Below are 23,446 nucleotides of genomic sequence, written 5' to 3'. Positions count from 1 at the left end.
AGTTTGTTAGGCCAAAAAAAAAGACTTGTCCATCCAGTTCAGCCTGTTAAATAAGACCTGTTTTTACGTTCAGAATATCAATGTATACCTTGGCTAAATATTGTCAGGACTCCTAACCCCTCAAACTTTCTGGTCACTGTTGATCAATGTGTTTGTAAAAGGACTATATGGCACTTATTTATATAGCCTGTGTTGTCCACACAGAGGTCTTGTCCATAAAATGTTTGCTGATGGAGGGTCGTGTGACCAGGCAAATCACTCAGTCTCCTCTGTTCAGATACACTGCAATCTGCACTTGTCCTGTTGAGAGTTTAGCAAAGGTGCTGTGTGTTTGAATGATGGGGACATGACCTGGAGATGATTTTCATGGTCACATCTTTTTCCACAAAACTATATGCTCACTCTTTTCCCACAAATTACATATGTAGCGACCCAGAGAGAAGGGAAGGATCGGTGGAGCGGCAGTGGCTAGGATGGTATTAGTAGTGCTCATAGTTCATGGTGGAAGTACTCTCCCTTGGCCATTCAGTAAATGGAGGGTACACACTTTCTTCCGTTGGGCACTCCCTTTCTTGGGTTCCTGCCTGGTGGAAGTTGGGGTGTTTTTGACTGTTGTTTGGCAGGGTGCAAGGCAGGAGGTCACGTAGAGTGAGGACTAGCAAATGTTGGAGTCAAAGACCAGGTCCAGATGGTCAATGCATTATAGAAGAGTGGTGGGCACCAAAGCAATATACCCTCTCCATAGGCAGTAAAGTCCATAGCCATAAGCAAGCATTACATCTGCTGTCACACACAGTCCCTTGTGATCCTAAAGAGTCTATACTATATAGACTCTTTGCTTCCTTCTCTCAGAGGTCTGGCACTTGTCCTTAGCATATAGGGATTGGGAATTTTTTGCATTAGAACTCACACTGCACAGGCACATTGGGCTTTTCATGCTCTGGCTGCTTAGTTCAGACATTCAGACTACACCAGCTGTCCAACAGAGGCAGAAGGTCCAGCCTTCCTTCTGCTGAGTAGGGAACAATAACTAAGTTGCACCACCTATATACAGCTCTTGGGAGCATAGAGAGAACATTAAACCTAAATGGCAGATATTAACCCTTTTAGCAGTGAATAAATGTGCCTCTGCCAGCATGATCAATTCTGTCAAAATAGGTATATTGCCTGGAAGGGTTGATCACGTTGATTAAAACAATTTCTTTATAACTTGCATGGCTTCTGAGAGATTATTACTTTTATCTTTATGCAAATTAGGCAGACAGCTACTGTTAAGCCCCTTGGTTCTCAGTACACTCCTGCCTCCCCTTGATTGACATAGCCCTGTCTAATGGTGCCTGTGCTGTGATTTATTAATAATTATTGATGGTCCAGTTACATCCAGTCATTGGAGTCAGTGGGTTTTATCAAAATGATGCATTGCACTAGAAATGTGTGTGCTGTGGCTTATATGTCAGTCATTGGTGCCAGTGGAGCCACTGCAGAGGGAAGTGAGCATTGTGTGGGTAGGAGAGAATACTTACCTTTTTCTCCTCCACTGTGTTTGAAGCCACCGGCTCCTCCGCTCTCGGGTGGACTGACACAACTGGGGCTTCAGACATAGTGGAGGGGTTCCAAAAGTCCTAATGGCCATTATTAGGACTTTGGAAAGGCAACTGCTATAGGTCAAGTCATGTTCTGCAGTTTTGCAAACAACCAACACGTTACATTCCCTGAACCAGTAAACAACCCTGTACTTCAAATGGACCCTTTAAAGGGTGTCTGTCACCAGCATTTCACTTTTGTAACCCTTCCCACAGCTCCCTAGCATGCTTACAGTTAATAAAAACGTTACCTCTGGCATCAATATTGGACTTATAGAACCATCAAAAACGATCTTTATAAGATATGCAAATGAGGGCTCGCAAGTGCCCAGGGGCGGCGTTACTCTCTTAGGTGCCCTGCTTGCTCAGCCTTTTCATTGCGTCCCCCTGCCCCTTCCTACCCTCCGCCCGCCCATCCTTTCCCTCTGACCGCCTTTCTACCAACTTGTTATTCTGCCGATATCCCGCGGCTACGCAATCATTCCTTTGGCCGGCGCATGCGCACTGCGATGCCCATTCCCTTGTACGGCATCACAGTAACTATTGCGCATGCGCCGGCTAACGACACGAAAGGAGGCGGTCCATCGGCGCATGCGCAATAGTTACTGTGATGCCGTACAAGGGAATGGGCATCGCAGTGCGCATGCGCCGGCCAAAGGAATAAGTGCACAGGCGCGGGATATCGGCAGAATAACAAGTTGGTAGAAAGGCGGTCAGAGGGAAAGGATGGGCGGGCGGAGGGAAGGAAGGGGCGGGGGGACGCAATGCAAAGGCTGAGCAAGCAGGGCACCTAAGAGAGTAACGCCGCCCCTGGGCACTTGCGAGCCCTCATTTGCATATCTTATAAAGATTGTTTTTGATGGTTCTATAAGTCCAGGATTGATGCCAGAGGTAACGTTTTTATTAACTGTAAGCATGCTAGGGAGCTGTGGGAAGGGTTAAAAAAGTGAAATGCTGGTGACAGACTCCCTTTAAAATCCACAAGATATTTTTCATTTTGTTCCTCCAGGCTATTAGTGATAGCTGTTCTTTTACGCTGCTTATTGTTTACCTTAAATGATACAATAACTTTATTGCTGAATATGTTTCAAGCATTTGGATATGAAATACATACATGTTTACTACTTTTAGAGAAAAAAACATTTTACATTTTTTTCAATTATTTCCTTTTAACAATCTTGTTTCCCCTCAAACACAGGAGCATAAAAGAGACTGAATAGAGCCACGTAAAACCATATTTTTGGCATAGCATTTGGAACTTGGGGTTCCTCCATTCCCTTAACCTAAAATAAAAAAATACAACATTGGTTACCTTATTGTACAAAATAAGATTAAAGAATGGAACAAGTACTCACATTAAAAGTGGTTTCCCAGCCACTCTAGAGTGTTTTAGGACACTAGAAAGGACACCTGCAGCCTCCTGTATGCGCCCATGGTCACTAGCATCCAGTACAAAGACAAGAGCGTGTGCATGAGTATAGTACAGCCTCCAATTTGCCCTCATCTTTTGTCCACTGGGAAGCTCAAGAAGAGTGAGCTCAAACTGGTCAAAACGAAGCTCAGTTCTGAATGGATCACTGGCTAAAGACATGTGAGATGGAGGACCTAATAAGAGTATAAATGAAACATATATATGCTACATTATAACGTATGTAACAAGGTCAATCATTTTTTAAGTCTCAAAACATCCTCTTAATGGTTCCTACATTCAAAATGAATGCTTTGCTTTATGGTTTAGATGGGTCATATTTTAGCTATGGCACAAGACTACATCTCACTGTATTGTTAATGAGATTTATAGATAGTTGATAAAAAATGTAATTCCTCAGTGGTTGATACTTTTTAATGGCTAAATAAAAGGATGACAATGGCAAGCTTACGGGAAAACTCATTAGCTTGTTAGCGATTGTCTGCCGATGTAAAGGTGCTGCCGATTACCCAATGAATGAGCAAAATGCTCATTAGTCTAGTAATTGTATTTTTCATGCAGTCATCTAAACCAGTGTTTGCCAGCAGAAGATCGTGCCATCTAAACAGCCTCTGCTGCCGGCAAATAATGATTCTGTATGAGGAGAAGCGAGGACATTAGCAATCACTGCTCCCCATACTGTGGAGGAGATTGCTGCATGTAAATGCAGAAGTCTCCTTACTGACGAGCTGGCAATTGCCGGGAAGGAATGCTTCCTTCCCAGCAACTGCTAAATCTATCAGTGTAAAAGTTAAGGCCTCTTCCTCAGGCTTAATATCACAGTCTGAAGAAACAGCAATATTTATATACAAAAAACAGAGGCATGGTGTGATGGATGGACATTTGAAAAACAGAATTTAAAAAAAGGTTGAGAATGAATCCTTAAATATCTTACAGTCTTGTCATATTATCTTAAGTCACATTGCTGCTAAACAATCAATGACTGCCCCTTCTTGCTCGGTTTCTGCAGAAACCCTTTCTTTCAAATTAAGCCAATATGAACAGATAACTTAAGAGACACAGATATTCACTTAATACTCTAACTGATCCTGACACTGGACAATCTTAGGCCAGTTTCACAATGGTGTTCACCTTTTCCAGGAGCTTGTTTTTTGTGGAACAACCTGTACTTTCATTGGAACTGTGTTGGAGTACATATGACTCTTTGATAACTTTTTTTTGGTAGGAGTGATGAACAATAGCAATTCTATTATTTTTATTATTTATTTTTACAGAGTTCACCATGACACTTGACATTTTAACTTTATTGTCCAGTTGTTGCTGTTTGTTCCATAACACATTTTCTTTTAGTGTTATAAATGCCACTTTTTTTTTTTTAGTTGTTTTCCACTTAGTCCCACAAGGGGACTTGTACCTATAATCCTTGGGTCACATATGTTACACTGCATTACTTATGTGGTGCGGAGCATTATGTCTGCCTGTCAATATTTTATGGACAGGAAGCTTATTAGAGCCTGCCACATGGAGTGCATCAAGAAAACACTGCCATGTGTAATAAAGAGCATTGTTATATTAGCAGATATTAAGATATTACTATAGAAGAAGCTATATGCAAAACATGCATTGGGTGGCAGGGTCTCCAATTGCCTGTATTCATATATTATGCACAGATGAACACAGAGAAGGCAGCGCTCCTAAAAGAATCAAAGTTTTATTCGCCTAATGTCAGCAACATATTTTCTGCTCAATGCAGCCATTTTCAAGCATACACACATGGTTGATAATCAAGTATACATATAGGTGAAATACAATTAACATTAGTTAATGTAATCAGTATAAAATACATAAAATTACATAATCAATTATCAATCGAATACATAATATAATAGTGTGGATCAGTATAATCACTGTGTCACAATTAGTGGAAAAACCATAAAGTTCTAATAGTGCATAAATAAACATGATTGTCCTAATAAGAATTAAAAACAGCTGATGAGGCGCTCACCATTCATGAATATTCAGGGTATAAAAAAGGTGGCAAAGGTGCGATAATGATAATAAATGTATGCTTCAGAGGGGCAGGTGCCCCTACTAGTGTCAATAAGGGCCACTGCACCCCCACATGGTTGTAATAAAGAACCCCGCGGAGCCACAGCAGAAGTCCGGCCACAGTCATTAGTCAGGAGTCCACATATTTAGTAAACACACCTATAACCAAAAATATATATAAAATATAATAAAATAATCTCCACAATATAGATGTCACGGCCATGGCTATGACCGTGACTCTCTAACCGCATGCGGTTGCCTGCGGTTTCGTGTAGGTTTAAACCACAGGTGAGGGCCGCTGGCGTGTGGCCTAACTTGTGGTTGCCGCGGGCAACCGGTAGTCTCATGTGTATGTGTCAGCAGCAGCCTGAGCGTGGCTAGGCAGCTCGCTGCAGTTGCATGCGGTTGCATCTAACTATCTTCATGTTAGGTGTCTGTGTGTTGTGTGCACTGTGTTATGTCTGTGTGCACTCTGTGTTGTATGTCTGGTGTGCACTGTAGTTTATGTTTGGTGCGCACGGACATCGTCCTTTCACTGTGGCTGCCCGTGGCAACGTTTGGTATTATGTACATGTGGTGGCAGTGTCTCGGCCTTCGGGCTGTCTCCCGGGACGGCTGCCACCCATGTCGTTGTCAGCGGCAACAGCCACAGGGTGATCTTAGTTTGGTCACTTCCCCTGTATGTTTGGTGTTTTCCTTTCCTGTGGTGCTGGAAGGGTTAACCCTCTTCCCAGTGTGTGTGATGTCACTGGGTGTGTTTGTCCGGTGGGTGTGGCCATTTACCCCTATAAAGCCTGTGTCTGGAGCACTGCTCAGTAGGTTGCTTCAGTCATGCTTGGCTGAAGCAGCCTCCTGTGGATTCCATCCTTCTTGTAAGGGCCACCCTTCCGGTCATAAGATTCCTTTCCCTGATGTATGGTTGATGTCTTATCTCTTTGGTTTCTGTGCAGCTTATGGATCTGGATCCCTGTGTCCACAGGGATCCAGTCAGCAAGGCTGTGGCAGGTAGGTGGAACTAGTTAGTTCCCCTGCCATATCCATAAGACTGTTGGTGTTCCCCCTTTTCCTGGCTACTCGGCCCGTAAGACCCCTGTTCCTCCGTGTCCAGTAGGAACAGGCCGTCTTACCCTGACTCCTAGCTAGGGACCGGACGGAGGGTAAGTCGGGGCTCCTAGGTTCCGGCGCATGGGTCCTCCTACCTTTTAAGGTCGGCCCATGTAGATAGGAGTTAGGGTCAGATTAGGGACGCAATAGGAGGTGACCAGCTCCCTAATTCTGTTGCCCTGGCCGAGCAGCAACCGGATATCAGCTGGCATCGCACGGCTGAGGATTTTCCCCATCCTCAGCCGTGACAGTATGACCGGAATGGCTCCTTACTTGGAGTTTCCCTCGAAAGAGGGTAAAGCATGCACCGCCGTCTGCGGATGGGGTGCATGCGCGCTCTTCGGAGGGAGAGCGTTCTGGGGGTTTCGCCTTTGACGGCGCGGTGAGTGGCGTTCCCCGCCTTCCCTTCACCGTTGCCTCGTTTGGCGTCCCCCTGATTTCTTGCACGTGGTTTTTCTTTGGTGTGCGGTTTGCACACCTTCAGAAGAGGGTGCAGCATGCAGTGCCATCCCCTTGTGGCCTGCATGCGCGTTCTCCGGAGGGAGAACGTCCCGGGGGGATCACCGTTAACGGCACGGATGGTGGCTTATTCCCCGCCACCGTACCTTCCGTGTCCGTGTTGGTGATCCCTTGTCCCTCTCCATGTTCCCATCTCTGGTCGTTTGCTGGCAGCACTCCCTAAGTGGTCCGGCTTTGTGCTGGTTAGGAGTGTCTGCTGGCAGCGACTGGAGTGGGGACGTTAGTGGAGAGTCCCCTCGTCCACTCTCAGTGGTTCCATTCCCCCGTGTCGCTGGTGCGGGCTGCAGGCCTCGTCGGACTGGCTAGTTGAGCTGGGAGAGGATGCAGCTGACAGTGACCTCCCGAGAACCATTTCCTGAGAGTGGACGTCTCCTTCTCCCATCCCCTTGTGTGAGTTCCTCACCAGTTTCCTTTTTTTTTTTCGGTGGGGGGGCTTTGAGGGGTGGGAGTGTCACGGCCATGGCTATGACCGTGACTCTCTAACCGCATGCGGTTGCCTGCGGTTTCGTGTAGGTTTAAACCACAGGTGAGGGCCGCTGGCGTGTGGCCTAACTTGTGGTTGCCGCGGGCAACCGGTAGTCTCATGTGTATGTGTCAGCAGCAGCCGGAGCGTGGCTAGGCAGCTCACTGCAGTTGCATGCGGTTGCATCTAACTATCTTTATGTTAGGTGTCTGTGTGTTGTGTGCACTGTGTTATGTCTGTGTGCACTCTGTGTTGTATGTCTGGTGTGCACTGTAGTTTATGTTTGGTGCGCACGGACATCGTCCTTTCACTGTGGCTGCCCGTGGCAACGTTTGGTATTATGTACATGTGGTGGCAGTGTCTCGGCCTTCGGGCTGTCTCCCGGGACGGCTGCCACCCATGTCGTTGTCAGTGGCAACAGCCACAGGGTGATCTTAGTTTGGTCACTTCCCCTGTATGTTTGGTGTTTTCCTTTCCTGTGGTGCTGGAAGGGTTAACCCTCTTCCCAGTGTGTGTGATGTCACTGGGTGTGTCTGTCCGGTGGGTGTGGCCATTTACCCCTATAAAGCCTGTGTCTGGAGCACTGCTCAGTAGGTTGCTTCAGTCATGCTTGGCTGAAGCAGCCTCCTGTGGATTCCATCCTTCTTGTAAGGGCCACCCTTCCGGTCATAAGATTCCTTTCCCTGATGTATGGTTGATGTCTTATCTCTTTGGTTTCTGTGCAGCTTATGGATCTGGATCCCTGTGGACACAGGGATCCAGTCAGCAAGGCTGTGGCAGGTAGGTGGAACTAGTTAGTTCACCTGCCAAATCCATAAGACTGTTGGTGTTCCCCCTTTCCTGGCTACTCGGCCCGTAAGACCCCTGTTCCTCCGTGTCCAGTAGGAACAGGCCGTCTTACCCTGACTCCTAGCTAGGGACCGGACAGAGGGTAAGTCAGGGCTCCTAGTTTCCGGCGCATGGGTCCTCCTACCTTTAAGGTCGGCCCATGTAGATAGGAGTTAGGGTCAGATTAGGGACGCTATAGGAGGTGGCCAGCTCCCTAATTCTGTTGCCCTGGCCGAGCAGCAACCGGACATCAGCTGGCATCGCACGGCTGAGGATTTTCCCCATCCTCAGCCGTGACAATAGATTGATAATAAACATCAGGATCTTCCACAACTGGAGGGGGCAAGTCCACACTATCCAATCAATGGGAAGGTGCCTCAATCAGATAAAAAATTGTGTCTAGAGAAATAAAAATAAATGAATGATTTAAATTCAATCATAATTCTAAAAAACACATATCTATACTGCTGAAATCAATATGACAAGAGAGAGGGACCATAGATATTTAACAAAATGTTTTCAATGAATAATCAATATTAAGACCCCTAGGATGCAAGGCCTCCAACCCACTAACTCAGCTTCACGTCTCTTTAACCTTAATTCTCTGTCACCACCACGACGTAATGGGGGGGCGGGACATGGTCCAAGACTGATTGACCCTGTGTTCTGCTTCTTTAAAGTTTCTAGCGACTGGGAGGTCCATTTCTTTTTAACGTATAGTAGATTTATGGTGGTTCAAACGTAATCTCAATTCAGTAGTCATCTCACCGACATAAATTCAATTACAAGGACAGACCAGAACATAAATCACATACTCTGATCTGCAGGTCAAGAAATGTTTAATAGAATATTTTTTCTGATTACCTGGATGGAGGAATGTGTCACCCTTCAACATCTGTGTACTATTCTCACAACTTAAACAAGGGTAACAGCCTTTCTTATTGATGATAACTGACAGGCAGTTACATAATGGGCCGATGTCTGCATTTACTAGTTTATCACATATTACGGGATTGTCTATGAAAACAGTGGTGGAAGTGAAAATTCTGTGATGTTATGGAAAAAAATAACCCAAAATATACCAGTGCTTTCGAATTATTGACAATATCTGTCCACCCCTCTACCAAAAGTGTATTAACCATTGTAGGAGGGATTGGATGATGGATTTTGGGTGACAACTCTGATAGTGTAAAAGGTTGTTCCTATCAGTAAACTCCCCAAAAAGATCTGTTTTCAATCTATTTTCCTTATACACTAAAGTATCCAAAAATTGGATGGATGTATCAGAACATGTCATAGTAAATTTTATGTCATCATCGATCTGATTAAGAAATGCAGAAAACTCCTGTAACTCCAGATGAGGAAATCTATGAATTTTCACCACCCCAAAATAAAAGAGAAGTGGTGGGACACATAGATGACAGTCTCCTCCATCTGGGCCATGAAAATGTTAACATAAGTTGGCGCAACATTTGAGCCCATATCGATTCTCCGTATTTGGATCCAAAAGTCGTCGCCAAACAAAAAATAATTGCAAGTCAAAATGATCTCAAGTAAATCAACAATAAATTCTCTATAGGCATTGGAAAAAGATGAAAACTCCAAAGCCTGTTTCACACTTAAGATGCCACATCCATGATTGCCTGAAGTGTACAAATATACAACATCAAATGAAACTAAAATAGCTGCATCAGGAATAAAGACATCCCTGATCAGAGGTGTCTCTAATGTATGATCTAGCCATTAACCGCAAATTGTCTCAAAATTCGGTCCAATACAATTGTTGCTGGGCTCAGAATGGAATCAGTCCCTGCAACAATTGGACGGCCCGGTGGAGACTCCAGATTCTTGTGAATCTTAGGAAGACAATATAGTACAGGGGTCATTGAATGTTTTGGTAATAAAAATGTATGCATATATCTCTGTCAATAAGATCAATAGCAAAGGCGTAATCAACTAATGTTTTTAAACGTTTTTCAATCATGAACTTGGGCTACCCTTCTATAAATTTGAACATCAGCTAGCTGAGAGTTGATCTCATGCAGATACATCTGTCGGTCCATGACGACAATAGCACCGCCTTTGTCAGTGGGCTTGATGATAATATTGTCGTCATGGGCCAACTCACATTTCTTATTTTTCAATATATAATAGTTTTCCCCTTTTTTTGCCATCTGCTAAAATGGCTGCATCCATGTCAATATGGGATGCGCATGTGTGGTCCAGAGAGTGGCGGATGCAGACACTGGAGATCAGGTAGGGCGCTTGCTGTGACGTCACTCGCAGCTGAGTAACCACGTGATGTGTCTCGCATGATTTGCGCCGGCGTGCACAAACTCTGGACATGGGCGATAATACAGGGACACTGTTATGGATTCCACTCATGGATTTTTTCACATCATGTGGACTAACACACGGAATGGGGCGGTACATATATTTTTTTATACCTTGAAAAAATTCATCAATGGTGAGCACCTCATCAGTTGTTTTAAATTCTTGTTATTTGGACAATCATGTTTATTTATGCACTATTAGCACTTAGTTTTTTTCCACTAATTATGACACAGTGATTATACGGATCCACACTATTATATTATGTATTTGATATATATACTTTATTATGAACCATGTTTGTATGCTTGAAAATGGCTGCATTGAGCAGCTGAAACGTTTCTGACATTGGGTGAATAAAACTTAGATTCTTTTTGGAGAGCTGCCTGATCTGTGTTCATCTGTGGTTTGGTGAGGACTTGGATTATGCCTTTTTGAAGGCATGCATTTTTCTTTTTCTTTTTGTTTTTCTGTTATTGCGTTGCTGCCTTGTTTCTTTATTTTGTGCCACTCTAATTGTGTGTTTTCGAATGTTATACATACTGTATATGCTAATGCTGTTATCTCTATGGGAGTTAATGCTTGTATGGTAATCCTTCCACCTATATTCCAGATTGGTTACTTTTATCCCATTAAAATGTTTTATATACTAGTTGGATTCATGTTTACTGCACTTTAATTGAATTTTGCTACCCCCTATTCTGTGTATGCCAGCCTTTGCCATATTCAGTATATTTTACTATATCATTATGTATAGTATAGGTTGAAGTTGAGTCATAATGGTTGACAGTAGTTACTGCAGAATATAGTCAAATATGAAATGGTTTATTACTGTAGTTAAAAAAACTGAAATGTATTTTACCAAATAAGAAACATTGTATTATTCTTACGTCACTACCTAATGATCACAGACCCTGCAGTTATCAGAGGGTCAAGATATATACTTCTGCCTTTGACACATGCTACTGTATAGGTATGCAAATGGCAGACAACACTTTCCTATACTGTGAAAAAATTTAATAATGCCAATGAATACCAGCCGAGGAAAACGGGTGCAGATAGACACTAGACATGGTGGGAGGTATATGTTGGGGGATAACCCAGAAGTACAAGTCTCACATACCCAAAAACAAGATGTACTGTATATTTATTGAACTCTGACAATTACATTGTATTAAAATTTAAAATTAGCTTGCTGATCATGTCACTGCATTCACTGAATAATATCATTAGTTTACTACATCAGACCAGAATGTCTAGATTGATGGATGATGCCAGTGAACTGTATTTTATTTCCCAGCATGATATAGTTAGGCAATGTGCCTTACATTTACCTTTTTTTATAACTTTGATTATTGAACTTTTTCCTGCACTTTCCAGTCCCAAGAAAAGAATAGTCACACTCCTGCATAAAAGAAACACACAAGTGTAAGAAATTATATATATAATTCACCCTCTTACTGGCTCTGAGTCGAACGTCTGATGCAATAAATGGTATACAGAGTGAGCGTATAAAAAAAGTGTATCGTACATTGTGGAGAATTGACTTTTACAGTTATTGTTGGCAACTATATGGAGATATAATATGGAACATGAAATAAAGAAATATTACATACAGAGAGAATTGTAACGAACAATAGTTACAATTACTTAACAACCAAGATGGCGCTATAATTTTGTACAGACATCTTGTTAAACCTTAATTACCACACATAGGCTTTTTTAGGGCTCTCCACCAGTCTCTCCTCTGGCCCCTCCAGCTTCCACGTTCCTTCCAGCTCCCCTCTATATGCCCAGTGCATAGGTCTTTTATCCCTGGATAACCCTTCTTTGTCATTGCCCCATGTCTGTTATCTAAGTATATGTTGGCCTTCCTACCTCATACAATATCTTATTAAACAACTGATTATTTACCATTTTATGCCAGTTTTGATGTTGTGCCCCTTTTTTTGCTCCCTATCAGCATATGTAAGAGATACTGGATACTCCAAGACCTTTATCTGTGAGAATCAGAATAGGACAAGGGAGCTAGGTATGTAGTGCCCTGAAGCAGGGTACTGTGAAGTCTGGACATTTGCCCCTGTTTTCCCTATGCAAAGTTATAAACGACATACTTTATTTCACTTGAAAGGGTTAACTTGCATTGACTTCTATTGTTTAATACAATGTAACTGCATTTTATATGTATGGTGTGATATATATCCTCTTCATTTGGACTGTATTTGCAAGGCTTTGTGGAAATGGTTAATGAATGCTGAGATACTTTTGGGACTTTGAATGAGAGGCTGGTAATTTTCCATAGCTGCCATAGGGTTTAAAGAATAGCATGTTTTGGAGGGAAAAAGCCAGACTTGTTTACCACAGAAACCAGACAAAATGACCATTTGAATGTCTGGTTTTAGTTACATTATGTCTGGAAACTTGTTTTTGTCTGGACAAACTGCTATGTAATTGCCATTATCATTGAAGCTCTAATGTAAGTCTATGACAGATGGAAGTGGTAATCCAGTCTAGGTAAAAACGCTATATAAAGGAGGGCAGTCCGAGCCCCTAGTGTTCTGAAGTTATGGAACAGTGCTTGGAAGAAGAAACTCTGCCAGACTACTGAGTGACCAAAAAAAGACACTGAGACGGGGATACTCTGCCACACACCGTTGTTCACTAGCCTTTGACCAGGGTACTAGCCTTCTGAAGAGAGAGGGTCATCTAGCTCAGGCATTTCCTCAGCATCAAACCCTTCTTCTGCCAGGCAGGAGATTGGAGAAGCCAGTCCTATGACTTGCCTATATTGTTTTGAACCTGAATTCCTCCAGTAAAGAAGCACACTAGTTTACTGCAGACCCTGACTCTGGACTTATTTCCCATCACTTCTGGAGAGCAGCAATATGTGGTGACACCTTTGCGGTGTCCGTAGGACACAGCGCAGCATCGGGGACATCCCACTGCAGGTAACATAGTAGCATAGTTTATAAGGCTGAAAAAAGACATTTGTCCATCCAGCTCAGCCTGTTATCCTACAAGTCGATCCAGAAGAATGAAGTCCATACAATTCGGACATACACCCACATCCCAGTCTCTCAAGCTCTGATTCGAACAAATAAATCCCTAATATATACAATATAATTCACTATAACAAATATACTGTATAATTTCTAAAATCTAAATTTCTTATACAAGTTATAAAACACACAAGGGCACATTTATGATTATTGTACAAAAGTTAGACAGAAACAACAAATAGATCGGGTCCACTGTTGGAAAAAATTCAAAGAAGGTGTATAGCCTATATTAAGAACACCAAAATAAATGAAAACACATCTTGTTCAAATTAATATGAATACATACTTCATTAACCTCCTAACATTCATGTTAAAATTGGAAAAACCCTCCCAAAAATGTCACCTTTTTTTTGTAGACTTTTAATGTGTGTCTTCAGTAAATCTTGTTGGCACACAACTCAGGAGACACTATTGCATTTTTAACCCCTTAGTTACATCATTAATTTTAGCCTTGAGGACCAATTATATTTTCCCCCTTGTGATCTAGCAGTCATGACTTTTTAATTTTTTCTTCTGAATTCTTATTTATTTTGCGGTATTAGTTGTAGGTGTTTAGGAACCATTTTGGGCAGTATATAGTGTATTAAATAACTTATTTTATTTTTAGGGGAAACACTAAAAAAAACAGCAATTTTTACATTATTTTGTGGAATGTTTTACAGCTTTTACTGTGTGGTAAAAATATAATTTTATTATCTGGGTCCGTACATTGATGATAATATCAGATTTCTATATCTTTATAGTATTTTTCTCTCCTCCTGCTCCCTGTCAGCTCTGCAGATGCTCCCTCATTCTTCTCCACACTGACAGGGAGCTGCTTTATCTGCTCATATCTCTGGTGTGGTACAAGCTAGAGATATGGGCTTTGTATTGTTGGAAAGCTGACATTCCAAACCTCCAGACAATACCATAATGGAAGCAATATGTTCAGTATAAGGGAAGATGTCACTGATAGAAATCAGGAATCGGGATGCTGTGAATGCAGCTGAAAGTGAAAGAAAAAGCAGGTTTCAACCATGATTATTCCTGACTCGATTTCGAACAGTGATTTCTCCTTTGTTGCTTGGACTTTAGCTGTCATTTTTCTTTAGCTTTCAAACAAAACCAGTTGCATGTTTCTAGCTGCTAAAATTTGGGAGATAGCAGCATCTAAAGCAGCCCTCCCCCCTCCACTTTCTGCCCAAGCCCAGCTCGGGCAGAACAGTTAGCTACTTGTCCCCCTGCCCAAGCTGGACTTGGGAAAAACTGTTAGGTGGTTAATTAATCTTGAAAATACATAAAGTCATCAAGAGGGAAGATATGTGGCTACAGACATTCACCCAGGAGTACACAAGATGGCGCCGTAACATAAGGTCATGGTAAGTAAACACAGTTCATGAACTAGATAAATGGGATATAAAGCTAATAATAATGCCACTCCTATAAGGATCAGTAAGAGGACTGAACAAACAACCAGTATCAATAAAATAGAAATCACATGCAAATAGTATTAATATGGGCCAAATGTCTATAGACACCTGTGACGTTGAATCTCTCTATACAAGCATATGGCACAAAGATGGAATCAAAGCGATACAATTCTTCCTTATGATGTCAGAAGTGAACCAAGCAATGAGTGAGTTCATCATAAAATTAATTGAATTTGTGCTAACCCACAATTATTTTCTGTTCTATAAGTTGTTTTACCTACAGCTCCAGGGAACGACAATGGGGGCTGCCTGTGCGCCGTCCTTCGCTAATCTTTCCCTGGGGCTGTGCGAAAGAATAATCTTCTTGACAGAACCGGTTCCACTCATTGGCGAGATCCAGCTATGGGCACGCTATATAGATGACATTCTCATTACATGTCAGGGCTCACGAGCTAGATTCTGCCAAATTGTGGATACCCTTAACAACAATAACCTTAATATCAAATTGACCTAAAGGGTTGAGCATATGGGAATATTTTTTCAACATCAAGATTCCGGTGGATGATGAAGGCAAAATAACAACAGATCTCTACAGGAAAGAGACTTCTATAAATGCTCTACTCCATGCCGACTCCTCCCATCCCAAAAAAATAGATTTACAATAGGGTTAAGCGAACTGTACCGAACTTTAGGAATTTTCGACCCCGGACCCCAACCCGAACTTTTCAGTAAAAGTTTGGGTTCGGTGTTCGGCGAGTTAATGGCGCTTTTAGAAAGGCTGCAGAGAGATGATAGATTGTTGTTACATTTTCCCCTTGTGTAGGTCTATTTCTCTCAATCTTGCAAATGGATCCCCCCTGGTGCTAAAAATGGGGACAGAGCTGACCCTGCTTCCTCTTGGGAACTTGTAATACTGGGGGCCTGTACACAATATACTAATCCAGAAACTGAGGATGAAGGTAAGTATCCATCCATTGTTATTTGTGGAATACCTACATCAGGGGGTTGTACTGCAGTTACAATAGTTTGTTTCTCCATGTTTTATTTACTGTTGCTGAGTAGGGTTGAGCGAACCCGAACTGTAGAATTTGGGTTTGTACCGAACTTTAGGATTTTTGGACCCGAACCCGAACTTTTCAGTGAAAGTTCGGGCTCGGTGTTTGGCCATTTAATAGCACTTTTTGAAAGGCTGCAGAGCAGCCAATCAACAAGCGTTTAACTTGTGTGCCCTTAGAAGCCGTCACAGCCATGCCTACTAATGGCATGGCTGTGATTGGCCAGTGCAGCATGTGACCCAGCCTCTATATAAGCTGGAGTCACGTAACGCTGCACATCATTCTGCTCTGATTAGTGTAGGGATAGGATGCTGCTGCTGTGAGGGAGAGAATAGGAAACAATCTTTAATCTGAAGTGCTTGTTATCTCAGCGATCTGCCTAGATTTAGTTTTGTGGATGCAGTGTACAATCTTTTTACCCTGCCCTGAGCCCAGTGACACAAAAAAATAACTTTTATCCGTCTATTAGTTAGGGTACTTTCACACTTGCGGCAGGACAGATCGGACAGGGTGAACAGCCTGTCGGATCCGTCCTGCCGCAAGTGTGAAAGTAGCCTTAGGTGGGTGGCGGCCATTTTATGCAAGTTCAGTGCACCAGCACAGCATATGTGCATTTGTGACAATCAAATAGAAGCTTGAAATACTGCAATTATATTCTGGGGTTAAATAAGCACCCCTTTTTGGCAATACCCTGCATCTGGGGCTTATGCAGCATTTGTTAGTGTGAAATTTAAGCTTGAAATACTGCAATAATTTTCTGGGTTTTAAAAAAACAACCATTTTGGGCAAAATACTAAATTTTACAGCCCTTGCTGCATCTGTCAGTGTGAAATACAAGCGTTAGATACTACTGTCATATTCTGTTATAAAAAAAACACCCATGTGGCTCCGGTCATGGTGCTACTGGTGGAGCTCCTGTTGCAGGGAGAGGACGTGGTCGATCTGTGCCAGCTAAACGCACAGGTGAAACCCCTTCCTCAGGTTCGAGTAGGCGACAGAACCTTCAGCGTTATTTGGTCGAGCCTAATGCCGCTCTACGAATGGTGAGGCCTGAACAATTACAGGCGATAGTAGATTGGGTTGCTGACAGTGGATCCAGTTCCTTCACATTGTCTCCCACCCAGTCTCCTGCTGAAAGACCACAGTTGGCACCTGCAGCCGATGTCAATCAGTCTTTCACCTCACCCCCTTGCAAATCAGCCAAGCAGTCTCTTCTGCTTTTTGATGACTCTGCTAGCAGGGTTTCCCAGGGCGTATGTCTATGTTTGGTAGCGCTGATGCATAAATGTGACGTACTGACACCTACGTGGATGAATAAAGTAACACTTGGACTTTTTTTGGTGAGTGCTGTCTCTTTTCTCTGTACTCAATGAATACCTCCAGTGCCAGAATCTACTTTCTGGTTCAAATACTAATACTTGCAGTTCCATGCGCCATCTGGTGTTCACATACCAAAATTATACCCTGAATTTTTCTTAATAGTCTATTTATGCACTTCGGGTTTACTAATGAAATTGGATATCGCTCTGTGCACACGCGATTCTGATGTAAGCGCTAGCGATGCTACATTTGTACGAGCTGGTGAGAAGATTATATCACTGCATTTTTTGCTATTTTCATGAAATGTTATTTTGTTTGTTGAAGCAAGCCTGTATAGTTTGCTGTGTATGCCCAATAAAATCTGGGAAAAAGACTGTCTGAATGGTCCTGTACACACATACATATATACACACACAAATATACGGCAAAACAAGACTTCCCTCGTCATAAGGCTACATGCACACGACCGTATGTGTTTTGCGGGATCCGCAAAAAAAAAAAAAAAAGACATCCGTATGACAGCCATTTTTTTTTTGGGCAGATCCATTGCAACAATGCCTAAAACAGACAAGAATAGGATATGTTCTATTTTTTTGCGGGGCTACAGAACTGTCCACATCCTATTCGCAAAAAGAAAAAACAACTAAAAACGGACACGGAAACAATCAACGTTTGTGTGCATGTAGCCTAATAGAAATATCACTTTTATATATATAATTTTTTGGGATCTTAACCACACATAGCCTAACCTATCCTTATGATAACTAACTAATCCACCACCCAGGGCTGACCTCCACCTCATGTCTATTTCATGTCCACAAGCGGCGAGGGTCTGGATGTGGGTTAAGTAAGGGGTGGCCTCAGACTATGTCCTCCCATGTCTGCATAGTCCAGGACTGGATGCAGGCCTCCCACACTCAGAAAAACTAACCCCAACTTAACCCTACAACTTAATAACATAACACTACAATATCATAACATACCTACATCAAATACCATCATTTCAACATAACCTTATTTTCCCAAAGGCCCAAGTTTAGTGTTTGTAAGCCTTTTTTCAAAACCTCATCCTCAAAACAAAAATCTAAGGCGATAGCCTTAGCCCACCACCAGGATAGGCACGACTAGGCTAAGGCACACTAAAAGCAAAACCTCTCCATAGGAGAGAGGTCTTATTGGTACCCAGCCTCTCGTACTCTAGAGAACGAACCTTCACCAGGTCACCCAGGATGTTCCTACAAACCTCGTCCACTGGGAGGACTTTCTGCTGTGTAGAGACTAGGCACTGTCCATTCCAAGTGTAAAATATAACCATTATACTAACTAGAAAAGCTGTGCACCGGTCCCTTGTACCCAAGCCTTTGAACACCCCATAGGCAGGGCCAGGGGCTTTTGAAAGTGTGTCAGCAAGATCCTATTGTCAAGGAACCTCCACAGAGTCTTGATCTCCCTCACCTCCAAACCCCACAATTCCGTCACACCTCCCCACGACTTGCTACAGCAGGATTCGTACCACTGCCACCCACAGAAGAGTGGGTCACTGCATCAGTCCCGTTGGATTGGCCACCGGCTGGCAAACCTCCTGTCACATTCGACCAGCTGTTCCCTCTCGCCCTCCTGGCTACTGCAAGCGAGAACAGCATCCCGTGCCATCTTTACTTTACTTATTTCCTCGCTCCTACACTGCGGTTCCACAGCAGAGACCGGGCTAGAGAGGGTGGTGGGGTCTGCGCTCTGAACTGACTTTGCAGCCAGTCCAGAGCACAGCTGGTGAGCTACGTAAACCAAATTCGCCTTGGTCACTGCAGCAGATTTTTTTGTCTCTTTTTTTTTTTCTTCTTCCTTAAAAGGGTTGTCCGAGTAATTTTTTTGTTCTTTCTTTGTTCCTAACTAGGCAAATGTAACAGCTTTCCAATTAACTCACTTTATCTCCAGTGGCTGGTTTCTCAGATTTCACTGAGGGTCACATAACCTGTGATGTCAGCTTCTCTCCCTGCTCGGATAAAATTCGTTTACAAGCCTGTAAACGAGACATCACTGTGCTGGCCACGCCTCCCCCCCCCCCCCCTATACTGCAGTCTGCTCTCTCCTAGGATTCTTAACCCCTTCAGCTGCACATACTGGGTAGCTGCAGCAGTGACAATTCTGGGCACAGGAGCTGACAGACTACAGATAGCATTGCACAAGAAGGTAGGGGGGAGATGCTGTGTGTATTAGCAGTGTCCTTATACAGGTGGGACTTGTTCTACACTTACAAGTTGCTGTTGATTCTCCCAGCACTCAGGGCAGCTCTTGTATCCACTCCCTTAGAAGTGTTATTATACAGCTGGGACTTGTAGTTCTACACATACAACATGCTGCTAAGTCTCCCAGCAGTCAGACATGTCACTCAGGGCAGCACTTGTATTCACTCCCTTAGCAGTGTCATTATACAGCTGGGACTTGTAGTTCTACACATACAACATGCTGCTGAGTCTCCCAGCAAGCAGACATGTCCCTCAGGGCAGCTCTTGTATTCACTCCCTTAGCAGTGTCATTATACAGCTGGGACTTGTAGTTCTACACATACAACATGCTGCTGAGTCTCCCAGCAAGCAGACATGTCCCTCAGGGCAGCTCTTGTATTCACTCCCTTAGAAGTGTCATTATACAGCTGGGACTTGTAGTTCTACACATACAACATGCTGCTAAGTCTCCCAGCAGTCAGACATGTCACTCAGGGCAGCACTTGTATTCACTCCCTTAGCAGTGTCATTATACAGCTGGGACTTGTAGTTCTACACATACAACATGCTGCTGAGTCTCCCAGCAAGCAGACATGTCCCTCAGGGCAGCTCTTGTATTCACTCCCTTAGCAGTGCAGGGGGAGGGGCAGTGGTTGTTGTATTTTGCATGCAAACAAAGGGCCAGAAAAGAACCAGGGAAATGAGGAAATATATATTTTTTGCATAAAACTTGCTTAGCTTAGTTATATATTGCTGCCCATCAGATTTTCAGTGCTATATATTCTTTTTTTCATAACTCGGACAACCCCTTTAAAGGTTCCTCGTCTGACATCTGTTTACTTCTTCAAAAATCATTATTTGCAGTCTCCATGTCCTAGAAAAGTCAGCAAGATACAGAGAGGGGAGGAGCTGGATATTCCTGATGACAAAGTCTTATTGATATTAGATGATGTGGAAAAGGAGGAAACACAGATTGCAAAAGAAGGGTCTTCCACCTGTAGGGCAAGAGAGCGCTGGGGTAGGAGAAGTTCCAATGTATATAATGGTCAACTATTGGCTTATACAAAAATATTCATACAAAAAGGGGCATTTTCAGGAGATTGCAGGACACAAGCAATAATTTGCATATTGTGCCACACACCTAACCAGCCAAACCCCACACCAGCAACAGCACCCATTAGCTAGCATATTATATGGCAGCTACTAGTTTTCAGGCTCCATCCCTTAGGGCTCATGCACAAGACCGTGTGCTGGCCGGGCCCATGCTGCGGACCACAAATTGCAGTTCGTAATGCACGGGCACCGACCTTGAATGGGGTCCGCAATCCGCATCTGACGGTCCACACTGCAAAAAAGTAGTGCATGCACTACTACTCCGTAGTGCTTAAGTTGGCTTCCGATCTGTGCATCCGTTCCGCAATCCGTGGTGGCGGGTGCACACAGCCGATGCCCGTGTATTGTGGACCCCCTGTATGCGGCCCACAATAAGGCCACGGCCGGGCAACGGCCGTGTGCATGAGCCCTTATGGCAATAATCCTGTAGCCACGATTTGATCCTTCCACCATGTTCGGCATCTGGTTTTAACCCCAATAAATTTTTTTAATAAATTACCATTCGGTTGATAGTATATATTTTTGTAGTTTTTTCGATTTTACACTTGTAATATACACTCACCTAAATAATTATTAAGAACACCATACTAATACAGTGTTGGACCCCCTTTTGCCTTCAGAACTGCCTTAACCACCTCCGGACCGCCTAACGCACGGATGCGTCCGGAAGGTGGTTGATTTACTCCTCCTGGACGCATCCGTGCGCCATCTCGCGAGACGCGAGATTTCAGTCACAGCCGGCCCGCGCATGCGCATCGCGGGCTGGCAAAAGTTAAAGGAGTATTTCGTCAGCAACCTGCCAGCCAATGATCGCGGCTGGCAGGTTGCTGATTTTTTTAAAATCCAATCAGAAGCCACATAGCAGATCATATTAGTAAGTATGATCTGTTATATGGCCGCCCTGCTCCTCTACTGGTCCTTTTCGTCGGTTGGATCCAGCAGAGGAGCAGGCTTCACAGTGAGTACACCAAACACCACACACTAGCCCCAGATCACCCCCCTGCACCCCAATTAACCCTTTGATCACCCCTTTGATCGCCCCTGTCAATCACTAGTGAAAGGAAAAAAGTGATCAGTGCAAACTGTCACATTTTTTTTTCACTGGTATTGACTGTTAGGTTTTAGGATAGTTTAGGCCCCTTGGTTAGGTAGTTTAGGGATCAGTTAGCGCCCAGCCCACCGCACCGCAGTCCCTTATTCGCTGATTAGCGTATCGCTAATCAGCATTTGTACTTTTATAGTATCTGGAAGTGATCAAAACTGATCACGGTCAGATCTATAATAGTATTAGTGTCACTTTAGTTCGCCCTCCACCCAAAACGCAGTGTTTGCCCGATCAGGCCTGATCGGTCGCCCACACGTGCGTTCACCCACGCCCGCCCCACCGCAGTGACAAAAATTTTTTTTTTTTGATCACTGCACATTCACTTTACACGCGCTGCGGCGATAAAAAAATCAGTTTTGATATTTTTTATCAGCCGCAGCGGCCTCCGGTACTTCGCTAGCCTCCCATTTGTAAGACAGGCTTGCTTTTTTTCTTGGGTAGTCTCAGGGAATACCCCTAAATTTAGTTGCCCAAATGTCAAACAGGGGGTATTCTTCTGAAGAGGCCTACAGGCTTCTGACCCAGTCGGATGAGGAATGGGAACCCTCATCTGATGAATCTAGCGGGTCAGAATATGAACCTGTAGAAAGCAGTGGCTCTCTGACCCAAAGTTCAGACGAGGAGGCTGAGGTCCCTGATAGCACCAGGCGTACCCGGCCCCGTGTCGCTAGACCGCAGGTTGCGCAGGATCCGCTTCAAGAGCAGCAGAGTGGGGCTGGTGCTGTCGGATTACGTGGTGAGGCATACACCAGCAGCCCAGCCCTTCCTGGACCTAGTACCAGCACTGCCGTAGAACATGGTGAAGTAGCGAGCACCAGAAGGGCAGTTGAAGATGGTACAGTGGCACGTGCAATAGTTACCCCGTCGCAGCCACCGCAAAGACGTGCCCGTAGAGCCCCTAGAATCCCTGAGGTGCTGGCAAACCCTGATTGGCAGTCCCCAACTTCAGCCGCACCTGTAGTTCCCCCTTTCACCGCCCAGTCTGGAGTTCGGGTTGAGAGAGCTCAGATCGGTTCGGCCCTGGGATTTTTTGAGCTGTTCTTGACTGCGGAGCTCTTAGACTTAGTTGTGGCAGAAACAAATCAGTATGCCACACAATTTATAACCGCCAACCCAGGAAGCTTTTATGCCCAGCCTTTCCGGTGGAAACCAGTCCAAGTTTCCGAAATTAAATTTTTTTTGGGCCTTCTCCTCAACATGGGTCTAACTAAAAAGCATGAATTGCGGTCATATTGGTCCACGAACCCAATTCATCACATGCCCATGTTCTCTGCTGCTATGTCCAGGACACGATTTGAGACCATCCTGCGTTTCCTGCACTTTAGCGACAACACCACCTCCCGTCCCAGAGGCCACCCAGCTTTTGACCGGCTCCACAAAATTCGGCCCCTCATAGACCATTTCAACCAGAAATTTGCAGATTTGTATACCCCAGAGCAAAACATCTGCGTAGACGAGTCCCTAATACATTTTACCGGGCGCCTTGGCTTCAAACAATACATCCCAAGCAAGAGCGCCCGGTATGGGGTCAAATTGTATAAGCTCTGTGAAAGGGCCACAGGCTATACCCACAAATTTCGTGTCTATGAGGGAAAAGATCAGACCCTGGAGCCGGTCGGTTGCCCTGACTACCTGGGGAGCAGTGGGAAGACAGTCTGGGACTTGGTGTCACCCTTATTCGGCAAGGGGTACCATCTTTATGTGGACAATTTCTACACAAGTGTGGCCCTCTTTAGGCATTTGTTTCTAGAACGGATTGGCGCCTGTGGCACCGCGCGAACTAGTCGCGTGGGCTTCCCCCAACGGCTCGTTAGCACCCGTCTTGCAAGGGGGCAGAGGGCTGCCTTGTGTAAT

The 23,446-nt window shown here is 44.0% G+C and overlaps 1 protein-coding gene across 1 annotated transcript in view; it reads right to left on the bottom strand.

Annotated features, from left to right (window-relative positions):
• Positions 1-23,446, bottom strand: part of ARL13A (ADP ribosylation factor like GTPase 13A) — a 187,551-nt gene that overhangs the window by 143,366 nt on the left and 20,739 nt on the right. The window contains exons 2-3 of the mRNA XM_044268697.1: positions 11,641-11,711; positions 2,939-3,188 (exon numbers count right to left, since the gene is read on the bottom strand). Coding sequence (XP_044124632.1) covers positions 2,939-3,188; positions 11,641-11,711 — 321 coding nt within the window. The remainder of the gene's footprint in view (positions 1-2,938; positions 3,189-11,640; positions 11,712-23,446) is intronic.

Source organism: Bufo gargarizans, chromosome 9, assembly GCF_014858855.1.
Source record: "Bufo gargarizans isolate SCDJY-AF-19 chromosome 9, ASM1485885v1, whole genome shotgun sequence".
Lineage (NCBI taxonomy): Eukaryota > Metazoa > Chordata > Amphibia > Anura > Bufonidae > Bufo > Bufo gargarizans.
This window is presented reverse-complemented; position numbering and strand designations above follow the sequence as displayed.